Source organism: Asparagus officinalis, chromosome 7 (genome assembly GCF_001876935.1).
Source record: "Asparagus officinalis chromosome 7, Aspof.V1, whole genome shotgun sequence".
Lineage (NCBI taxonomy): Eukaryota > Viridiplantae > Streptophyta > Magnoliopsida > Asparagales > Asparagaceae > Asparagus > Asparagus officinalis.
In genome coordinates, this window is record NC_033800.1 from 139,922,583 (window position 1) to 139,934,337 (window position 11,755).

At 36.2% G+C, this 11,755-nt stretch overlaps 1 protein-coding gene across 2 annotated transcripts in view; it reads right to left on the bottom strand.

Moving 5' to 3' along the window:
- Positions 1-11,749, bottom strand: part of LOC109851051 (serine/threonine-protein phosphatase BSL3) — a 20,014-nt gene extending 8,265 nt beyond the window's left edge. The window contains exons 1-10 of one of the 2 annotated variants that reach the window (XM_020421167.1): positions 11,110-11,749; positions 10,942-11,002; positions 10,757-10,835; positions 10,562-10,641; positions 10,378-10,472; positions 10,166-10,265; positions 5,204-5,273; positions 2,171-2,272; positions 1,996-2,077; positions 531-710 (exon numbers count right to left, since the gene is read on the bottom strand). In XM_020421167.1, coding sequence (XP_020276756.1) covers positions 531-710; positions 1,996-2,077; positions 2,171-2,272; positions 5,204-5,273; positions 10,166-10,265; positions 10,378-10,472; positions 10,562-10,641; positions 10,757-10,835; positions 10,942-11,002; positions 11,110-11,476 — 1,216 coding nt within the window. In that variant the 5' untranslated portion in view covers positions 11,477-11,749. The remainder of the gene's footprint in view (positions 1-530; positions 711-1,995; positions 2,078-2,170; positions 2,273-5,203; positions 5,274-10,165; positions 10,266-10,377; positions 10,473-10,561; positions 10,642-10,756; positions 10,836-10,941; positions 11,003-11,109) is intronic. The other variant, XM_020421168.1, reaches the window with a different exon arrangement.

Sequence of the window (11,755 nt, forward strand, 5' to 3'; positions counted from 1 at the left end):
AAAGGGTTTCCCACTTCACTTTTTGGGGTTATATTCAAGTGCATATGAAATAAAATATTACTGATACAGACATTGCTAATTGGAGGGCCTACAAGAGCAGAATATGGAACAAGGATGAACGGGAAACATCAACCTTATTGCACCTAACACCGACTATAAGTCATAAGTCATAGTGGAACGTTAAGTAGTTTATAATTGCCAAGTTCAATTAATAGTATCAATACATTTGTAGCCAGATCAATGATGAAAAATATGATTATTCACAACTTCATATTATGATGTTACGTGTCCTAAAAGCTTGCATCTGCAAGAACCGGCCAGGATAAAAGAATGAATGGATCGTAAGAATTAGCAAAAGGTTCAGGTATAAAATAACTGAACAGAGAAAAGACGAGAGAGAAGTAGCATGATGATTTTGAAACTCCACACAATGAACAGCCTGAAAAACTTGATGTGGATGGGCCATCTTTATGGCATAGATCGGCATGCATATCTATAGATTTAAAAACGAAATCAGATTCAAAGCATACCACCACGTAGTCCTCCATAAATGAAAATCAAGTCACCAACTGCAGCTGCAGCATGCCTACAACGCCGTGTTAGTTCAACAGATGCATCACCACCAGCTGCATCAGCACTGTATCTCCCTGTCCTGGGACTAGTGACCACTGATTTTGTATCACACCAAACTCCAGCAGCAGTATCCAATACTGCACAAGAATACAAATAATTATAACATCTATCTGAATATCCGATTATGTTAACCAGAAAAGAGAGCATAAGATTCTGTTATCCGATATTTATTTCATGTTTCACATTTTGAGTTCTGATCAGCCACTGGCAAAATGAAACAACTCACACAGAATTATTGATGTATATTGTAACGATTTCAAAAAGCATATCTCGATGACTGCATGTCAGATAAGCATGTAACATCATTGAAAATGAGAAAAGAAAAGCTCAAGCGACCAAAAGTTACAAATCACAAGAAGCCCAGAGTCCTAAATCGCAGTGGACAACAAGCTAATTCTTTGAAATTATCAAATCAATCACAGCCCTGCCTGTTATAATAGCAGCTATTGTTTCACCTATAGGGTCAGCCTCTGCCTCTTCAGAACTAGTGTGACCATCCTTACCCATTTTTATTATCATTTCACTAACTAAATCCTTTCCGAAACTTAATGCTCCTCAAGTACACACAGATTTATCTTTCTAGTAAAAGATCTCAAGAACTTTTTCTTTAATTTTGTATGTAGTAGTACGGTAAGGTCCAAAATCTAATTCCAATATTTATATATATCAAGTTTGTAAAGCATGTGTCTCTTAACATCAAGATATGACACGTACTGTTAGATATTTACAAATTTGAAGTGTGTCAAAAATAAAATCTTTAATTTTATACACAGTAATACGCTTAAGGTCCGAAATCTAATTCCAGTATTTATATATATCAAGTTTAAAAATCGTGCCTCTTAACATCAAGATATGACACTAATTGACCAATTCCTTTTTCTTCCCATTCAGCACCTTTAAGGACCATTCTCAATTAAATTAACAATGAATTTTTTTTTCCATATAAAAAGAAAGGAATGCTACTTGAAAGTGCAATTTCAGATAGAAATGAGGTTCAGATATTTGACGCATCATATTAAGGAATATTTAGGTTTGAAAAGAACTAAACCATAAAAGATTCCCTCTGGCTACCCACTATCGAATCAGAAGATAAATGATCAATATCTAGGTGAAGTTGCAGTTCATGTTTACCCTATATCAGGTAGCCAAGATCAATGTCCTCATCCTGATACTCTAATGATGGGATGATAATCCTGAGATAACACACAGACAATTTTCCCTCTAGAACGCTTATGATACATGATGAGAACCACAATAAAACAATATAGACTAGAACAGAACAGCAAGAACTTTGATGTGCCCTTTCACATTGTCTGGTCTACAACATGCATCAAAAAAGAAGAACCGGAACATAAATGCAACCTGCAATGCTTGATGAATCTTCTACCATGCGCCCACCACCAAGAGCCCCTCCAGATACATGAAGTCGTGCATTTACAAAAACCTGCAGCCATTGTAATAAGTAGTGATAGGAAATCGTGCACTCAAGTAAGAAGGAAAGAAAGAAAGAAAGAAAGATCTTTAGAGTTTGTCTCACAGCAGCATGTTGGTATCTAGGAGATGGAGAGACGCCAGGAGCAATTGCCCATTCCCAACGCCCATCCCTGTGTTTAGCAAGACCGTAGGCACTTGCCAGCGGCTACATGCAAAAAAGCAGAAAAAATAACGCGTGAATCATTAACCTGAATATGAAACCATAGGAGATAGTATCTCGGCGATTTATAATAAAGGTGAAACATGGACTACATACAGCATTTTAATTATTAAACCAGATGAAAAATCATAGACATCTAGTAAGTTGATAAGAAGCAAGGAGCTCACAATCATACACAAAGACATGCAAGTACACTGTTAGATTGTTACAACAGTAGCAGCCCAAAACTTTCAGGCATTCACACCGGAATTGATATGCATACAAACATAGGGGTGCTAAGATGGCACAAACATTAAATTATAAGCTTAGAAAATTCCTACAGTGAAAATAGACAAGCAGTTATTCCACCTGGAGGCTAAAAATTTTAGTCAAACCAAGAACATTAGCACCAATATTCTACAAAATTATGTACAGCAAAAGACGCTAAAATATACCAAAGATCATTTGATAGAATATCTTGTTCCAAAATCTCCTCCATATTCCATGCCCAACTTTGACAAGATTTTTGTACGCATTCCACATTCAGAGGACTAGATAACAATATCAACCCTTTGCCTATCTGAGTTACTCTCTTTCAAATTTCCTACACCCCAGCCCTTTACTTGAAAGCAAAAAATGCTTGAACTTGGTGCTATCATCAGGATTTGTTTATTACAAGCTTTTCATGGAATAATGCTTACAAAATGTTAATTGGCAGAAATCAATGTTGCAACTGAAACGGTAAGGTTTGACTGATTCTGAGGAATTTAGAAGATAAGGTGATGATGTAAATTAATAGAAGATGGATGAGGCTTGCGATCAAGCTTCAATGCCTGGAGAGATTCCCAAGATTTCTGTTTTACAAACAAATACAGAGGGGAAAAGGAAAAAGTAGAAGACAAATAAAATAAGAAAGTATATGTCATTCGTCAATATTATCATTTCTGCTGGTGCAGCCCATAACAAAAGCAACATAAAAGGGAAGGTTAAACAGGATAGCCAAAAAGCAGGGAGAAAGTAGCCGCCAAAACTGATTTGTTTTACTGGAGTATGGAACATCATGTGAAAGAAAGTATGGGTGAGGCATTTATAGTCAGTGTAACAGTGTTATACGGATACATGACAGGGTGACAAATGATCACTCTATACATAGGCAGGACAACGTGTCTGAGGGTAACCCGTTTGCAGTGATGACACCATACCATCCAAAAAATATGGGAAACCTTTCCCACATGATAGAGCACTATGTTTATAATATCAAGACATTTTTACCAAAAGTTAACTAGCACTCAACACTATGGGAAACTCACATGAAACAAGTTTGCTTAATTATTATTTATGACAAATTTAAGAAGAAACGTACAACAGAAGGTTAATTTATATTGATAGGATAAGAAGTTTTGAAGAACCATAGAACAACTTTGAGAAGTTGTTTACATATAAGTTAACATAGATGTTATGAAAACAACTACTGAAATAAACATATACATTTATCAGAATTACAGAGTAAAGTTTGAAAAACTTTGTCTCTGTTCTTTCCCAGATTTTTTAACTGTTTCCATTTGTAATACTTCATTTTGAATCTTCTAAAGAAATTGCCGAATTACAATTAAGATTTTGTTTTAATTTCAACTTCGATGATATGGAATTGAGGATATAATGTTCCACATGGGAAATTAGAACAAACTTTTGGAAATTCACATAGAAGACTCAACACTAAGTAGCATTACAATAGTCATCTCTGCCAGCATATAGTTAAACATTATAGACGACTCAATATTACCAAAATTATTTGAAGGAGGTTACTATTATACTATCTATATATAAAAGCTATTTTACCTGGGTACATCTAATATGGAGCCGTACCCAACACGTGTCATACCCCTATCCGTACCCAACACTTCTTGGACACTCCTTAAATATATATACATATATTTATTCATACTTGTACCGAATTATACAATACATGTTTAATTTAAAACTCGTCATACACTTCTTAGATATATACCCTACACTTCAAAACCGGTTTTTGAAACTTACTGAATAAGAGATGAGTTTGTTTCACCCTTAAGAGCTACAATTTAAAAGGGTCGTTCAAATATATAGCTCAGAACTATGATCATATCCCATGAGTTTCAGTTGTGCTCCCGTGCCCTACCTTTTACAAATTTATCATGTCCCGTACCCAAATATGTGCCCCGCACCCATAGCCATGCAACTTAGTATAAAAGTAAGCATTATAGCTGAAGTATTGATACACATCTGATACATCAAGAAATTATATAAGGCTATAGACTATAGAGCAAAGAAGATTCTGCTGCACAAGTATTAGCAATGTACTATGGATATCATGCAAACATGACCAACGGTCTGCCGTGATATACAAAGGTTGCATGGCAGTCAGTCCAGTCATTACAAAAGATGTCATATCTATTTGCTTCTGTGAAAACAGTACGTATAACAGTTTAAGAGGCTGTCTGGTTGGATGGAAATAGAGTTGCTAGAGTACATAGAGCAACCAGATTTGTAAATACATTGTTTGCTTTGGAACGTTGTAATTACGAAAGATAAATAGACTTGCATTTTGTAGGAAAAAACTTGCAACAGATGTTGCAGCCAATTTGGTGGGAAGAAAAGCTACAAGATTCAAAAAAGGAAACTAAAAAATAAATATAAATTTCACCTCATCAAAAAGACCTATTTAAATCCAAATAGAAAACCACTACACAAAAATTATGTAGCTTTTGCACTAATTATTTTCAACCAAACACTGAATTTGCATTCGAAATACATTTCCTAGAATATAACTACAAATATCCAAACAAGGAATTAGAAGTTGATTTGCTGCAACATTATGCAACACTTGCTGCAATTTATTTTTGCAGCAGACCAAACAGCCCCTAAGATTATCAGTGGTCAGAGCAATTTTTGACATACCACACTGTTTGCATCCCTTCCTCCACAAAGCAAAAGCAGACCATCAGAACGTGCGCTTGCTGTAGCATACCTATTCAATAACAAAATAAAGGAAGTGAATTAATGGCTCCATGATTTTTACGAACTGCAGGCAAAGGCAAAAAGGAAAAGGAAACAAAGAAAGGAATGAAACCTCAAAGTAGCGCCATGTTTAATTAAGTTATCCCCGTGTTATTAGAGGCACACTTTGGTAGTACAATAAGAGGATGATACATAGGCAAAGAAGGTAAGCATGGTGGGAAACCTTTTTGGTCAGGATATCATGTATTATGCATGTGTATGTATGAAGACAACTAAAAAGATTGATAATACTAGTAGTTTCAGGTTCATAATATCTGTAAAGTCGAAGTTTGATGCTCTTTTAAGAAAGAAGACGCTCTTTTCAAGTAAAAAGAGTATGCAGAATCTAATTAAGTTGAATAGTAAGTGTCCACCAGTCCACAGTTTGAAGCATAAATCCTCAAGTCTTAAAGCCATGAAGAAGGAATATTAACTACTAAACCTAATTGAATCTCAAATAGAATGGACTAGCCTCTTACTCTTCACCCTTTACTTATTGACCAGTTTTTGCAATCCAATTCAGATTGCACCATGAACGGGATAACACAGTCCAATTCAGATTCACATTGGGATAGTATGAATTAGGTAACACTTAACAAAAAATGTCATTGCAGAAAATGCTCAAAAAAGAATGTGAAATTAACAAAAATAATAAATTTGTCAGGAAATCATTGGATGTTGGAATACATCACACAGTAAGATTTTCAGGAAAGCATTACATGTCACAGCAAATTTACTCATTTTGCTCCCCTCTTTAAACATTAAGCATCAAGTAAATATAGAGGCAATATTGAGTTTATCTAAATGCTGCTGTAGAAAATGTTCAAGAAGCATGTGAAATACCAAATCTTATAAAATTGTCAAGAAATCCTCGGATGCTGGAATGAAGTACATCACATAATAAGATTCCTAGGAAAACATTAAATGTGAAAGCAAAATTTACTCATTCTTTCTTTTTTCTTCCCTTTACCCAAAGGTCACTACAGGAAATGCTCAAGAAAGCATGGAAGTTACCAAATAGGATATGGCTGATATAACATAGCCTAAGAAAACATTAATACTGGTATAAGGTTTACCTGATAATTTATATTTAATTTAGGCAGGTGAACAGGCTATCAATTAAATAGCTGCGGAACAATCAAAATTGTCTCATGCCAAACATACGACGAGAATGCATGTAGTGATATAACGAAGTGATAATTTTTCAAGGATGTGCTGCAAATAGACTGCAGTTCTAGGAATTTAATGACATGACACTCCAAATAACTAGAAGAGCCACACAAAAAAAAAACAAAGTTTGATGAATTGCCAGTTTAAACACCACCCATCAAATACATTCATGAACTTCAAGAGTTTGTTGAACACAAAAAGAAGGAAGTAGGGGAGGAAGTAGGGGGAAGTCACATTAGTCCATAGATTAGCACATATCTTACACCTACATGATAATTACACCTACATTAAAAGTGATGTTATTGATCAAAACAATCCTCTTGCCCTTTTTTCTCTTTTTTTAGTGTCTTGTTAGTCATGCACTGGGTACGCAACAATCAAGTAAGAAGCTTAAAAAAAAAGAAACAAGAAGCAAAGGTAATATTTTCTGTTGTTGAAAGGTCTGCTAAAAATTTTTAAAAATAAAGTATAATATTGCGGTTATTGAAAATCCTATATAGAAAAATGGAAGGGAAGGAAAAAATTTTCAATAATGGAGTGTGAGATAGAAGACTGACAAAGAAACAACAATATCTCTAAAAGAGTTTTTTCACTTTAATACTCCAAAATTTTCACCCAGTTTTAACTTTAATACTCCAAAGTTTCACACGTTAAACTTATCGGAAGTTCTGTTGGCCGGTCATTAACAAGATGCGATGTAAAGGTCAATGTTATATTAAATGTTGGCCGCTTCTAGGCGTAGGACTTGGTGCCCAGCACTTAGTCGCCTAGGCGGACGCCTAAGCGGTTTCTGGGCATTTTTTTCTTTTTTATTTTTTTAATTGTGATACTTAAAGATAAATATGTATGTATATATATATACTCAAATTACTGTTAACTTATAAGTTACTGTTAAGTTTAAGTTAACAATAAACTTACACTTAAGTTTACTATTAACTAAAATATTGTTAACTTAAGTTTACTATAAACTTAAACTTAAGTTTACTATAAACTTAAACTTAAGTTTACCATCAACAAAAAACTTAATATTAACTTAAACTTAAGTTTACTGTTAGCTTAAACTTAAGTTTAACTTAAACTTAAGTTTACTGTTAACTTACACTTCTTAAGTTTAAGTTACAGTTGTTAACTATCTTAAATAGATATTTAAGAAGTATTTTTTACCTTGGTAGTAGTTACAGAGATCGGGGGAGCTCGGTAATGTTACAAAAAACGCTAGGCAGATTAGGCGTTTGAGTGAGCGCCTAGCGCCTAGACCCATGGGCATACGCCCAGGCGTTTGACTATTATTAAATTATTTAATTATAATAATTGATAAAAATATGTATTAAATTCATATAAATTTTCAAAAAAAAATAGCAATCTTAATTCCACAATAAATCATACATATTTAGATACTAAATAGCCAAAATAATAATTATTATGCTAGAGCCTAAGATGTTTTCTTTTTTATTTTTAATTACAATAATTGATAGTGAATGTCAATGTTATAGAAAACTTAGATGTCGGAATAGTGTCTAGACGGATTTCTTTCTTCATTTAAGTAGTGATCGATGAGGTTTTGCTGAAGGTGTACTGTAGTGGAGATGTTCATATTTGGAGGTTAATGAAGTTTGGAGGACGTGTAGGCTACAACACATAAAATCATAACCAAGGCCTACAGGGTGCAATCATTGTTTTAAATATCGGCTGATAATCGATATTATCGGCAGAGTTATCGGATTTTTGAGCTCTCCGCTAGGATAAGTTGGTTTTGTAATCTGTTATCGTTTTGGAGAGATTATCGGCGAGTTATCGGCATTATCGACACTTATCGGCCGATAAGTAAGGCTAAATTATCAGGATTATCGGGATTATCGGGATTATCGGTCAGGCATTTTGAGTTGAGTTGTTGAGTTTTTAAAACCCGACCCATTTTGTTAATAATATGAAACTTAAAACCCGAAACTTTGTGAATCCGACCTTCAAACCCTAACCTCGTCTCTGGCGAACTGCTCATTTTCTCGTTGGGCGCTTCCTCCGTTATCTCCATCTCATGTTCTCTGCGCCTCTTCGTCACTCGCCTTCATGAACTTCAACCTTGAATTTCGTCGCTCGCCTACCCTCTGTCAGTCATGTTTTTTTTGTCCGGAAACATGGCTATATACACATGCTGTGAGCTTTCCTTCTCTTGTAATTCCTTCACGCACGTACTTTCTCTTTTGAGTAATATCAGTTCTATAACTATTCTTTTATCATACTTTGCTTTTCTGTTTTTCTGTAACAAAGACTTATATAAGAAATTAGTGAATAAACTGTACATACTTTGCTTTTCTGTTTTGGTATGTTTATATTTCATTAAGCATGGTTAGATTATAGTTTTTAGTTGTTATATTATATATATACACCATCCAATATATTGCTCCGATAAATACTACTTATCCCCGAATATCCCCGATTTTCGCTATCCGATAAGGATTTTGACCGTCTGATAAATCCCAGATAGCCGATATTTAAAACCTTAGGTGCAATCCACGTAAGCAGACAATACTCCCCTAAACTATCGTAAAATCTAGATGGGCAGCCTAAATACCGCCTAGGCTCTAGGCACTAGTTAGACGGTCTAGGTATCGTCTAGGCCTAGGCATACGCCTAAGCGGACTAGGAGGAGGTTTTTTAAAACAGTGGTAAGGGTTACGGACACGATAGTAAAAGGTTCAAATATTATTTTCCATTACTTTCAAGAAATAAAGGAAGCTCTTACAATCCAAGATATCACCTGATCCAATGCAAATCCCTAGGACTTTCTGATCTTGACAGCATTGATGGAATTAATTTCACTTGTAGGTATTAGATAGGAACCATTGATGAACCATTATAAATATGACAGGATTATGGAAGTTTTCGGATGTTACGCTTGATGGTACATCCTGAGGGATACTTTGTTGTCTGTTGATAGGTCAGATTTGACTTATTAAGCTAGCATCATCAATTTATTATCTCCTAATATGATGTCATACAAAGGTAAAGAACTGGCCAATTACAGATTTGGCAGATGAGTGAACCCAAAAGAAGAGTTAATTTGTCTTATACCAAGTTGAGAGTGATAACCTAGCATGTCTAAGTGCCAAGTGACAAGAAGTCCTGGATGGTAACTTTAAAACAGGTTAGGAATCATTATTACTTAAAGTGTAGGTAAAGTGTCTAGAGATTAAGTATATTACATTATCCTCATTCCTTCCACTCTTCCAAGCAAGTTACCTTTCCATTGAGACTCTCATGTGGTCCACGCAAGGAGGAACTCCCACGTGGTTCATTTGAGGTTAAACGATAATGATTTGACATGCAACCTGACAGGTTTAGCTTTTTATTTTGCTTGTTAACAGATGCTTAGCTTAGACTCATTAATGAGATAATTTCGTAAGATGCTCAAATTTAATAATCATATATGCGTATAATGCCATTATTCTTCCAAGCTGCCAAACTCACACTAAAAATAATGTCTCCATAAAAGGGCAAGTGACAACATAATTATCAATATAAGGGCAAGTGAGACAACATAATTATCAATATAAGGGCAAGTGAGCTAAAGAATAAATATCATGGTACCTCCATAAAAGACTACATGACAAAGACAAAGATTATACAACTAAATGGCACTGTATAAAACTCGTGTTTATGGGCAGGGAAAGAAATTCAACAAAGATTACTCACATGCATGGAGGAGGACCTTCACCTTCAGGTTCCAACTTCCTCCACTCGTATGGTTTGTCAGCAGTATCTAGAGCCCAGACATCAGCTAAAGGCCTCTTTCCTGAAAGAAAACTCAACCTTACATTCCTATAACATAGTGAGTGAGCTAAAATGCAACTAGTGATTGCTTTAGTTTAGATGTTGTTATATGCATTCATTCATCATCTATGTACCATCGTTTCCACCAATCGTTAATAGAAACCTCTGGCCCACCAAAGCCATCACATGACCATACCGGGGTCCAGGACCAGGTCCTTGAACAACTACCCTTCAATCACGAATACGATAACTTCGAGTCAGTAGCGTGAAACTTTAACATGCTTAAACTCACAGGAATTACTAGGATGTAGTCCAAACCTGTGCCAACGTGGTCTCTGTTGTGTCAAGTCCAGAACATGCAAATCCTCTGCAGACAAACCAGCTGGACCGATTCCACCCTAAATTTCATCAATTTGACGATAACTAATTACAAAAAGCCCCCATATTTCGAATCTAAGTGTTTCCATAATAAATAACCATGATACACAAGACAATTAATAACTTCCTATGTACCTGAATTACAACCATTGTTCCCACAGCTGTTGCCACATGAGCAGCTCTCGGAGATGGAGGCTCTCCAAGAGGAGTGAGCCTGAAATCATCACACGATAACAAAATCAGTAATTACTACTTACACATTCCCTCCAATACATTAACCTAATTCCTTAAAGAGAACACACTTCTTCCAAAAACCTTACCTTGACCACTTATTTGTTAGCACATCATAACAATGAACATCAGCTGTAGCTCCTGCTAAACCTGCAAAATCCAATAAAAACATTAACAATTCAACAAAGTTTTCAACTTTTATCAATTCAGAGATCTAGGGTTTAATCTTCATATCAGAATCTAGAGTTTGAACTTACGGATTCCAGCGCTCCCCGCTGATGAAGGCGGTGCTGCGTTATTCCCTTCAAGCGCAGTTGCTCCGCCAAACAAAATAAGCCGAGGGCCAACATAAGCAGCGGTCCCCTCCTCCCCGACGGCAGCAACGGTCGTTAACGTGTGCCCGCACCTCGACCCAGGCGTCCTCCTTTCTTTCTCGATAACCGCGTTCACCACCCAGTAACTCGGCGCAGCCCTCGGCCCGGCGACGGCGGCCGACTGCGCCTGTGGAGCATCAGACACCAGCGACGACGTCGACGGTGAGGATTCCATGGCGGGATCGTGGTTGTTGGCGACGGCGACCTGATCGTGATCGGATTCGGTCGACATCGATGAGTCCACGTCCATGGATTCGAGATCGGAGAATTTCTGGATTTTCTTCAAGATTCGAGAGCATTCTCAGTCCGGTGCTCCGCGGTCGCCATAACGAAACCCTAACCGTCTCTCCGACCCGATGCTGACATGTCGGATCGGCGATTCGATCGGTTCGAATTTCAATTCCCCCTCCGCTCGATACGAATAGAATTGAGACTGAAATTAATGGAAAAAATTTTGGATTTAAATTAGGAAATTAAGAAGATAATCCTCGTTTTTTTACGAAAAATCTCTTTCGCTTTTATAGCTTCA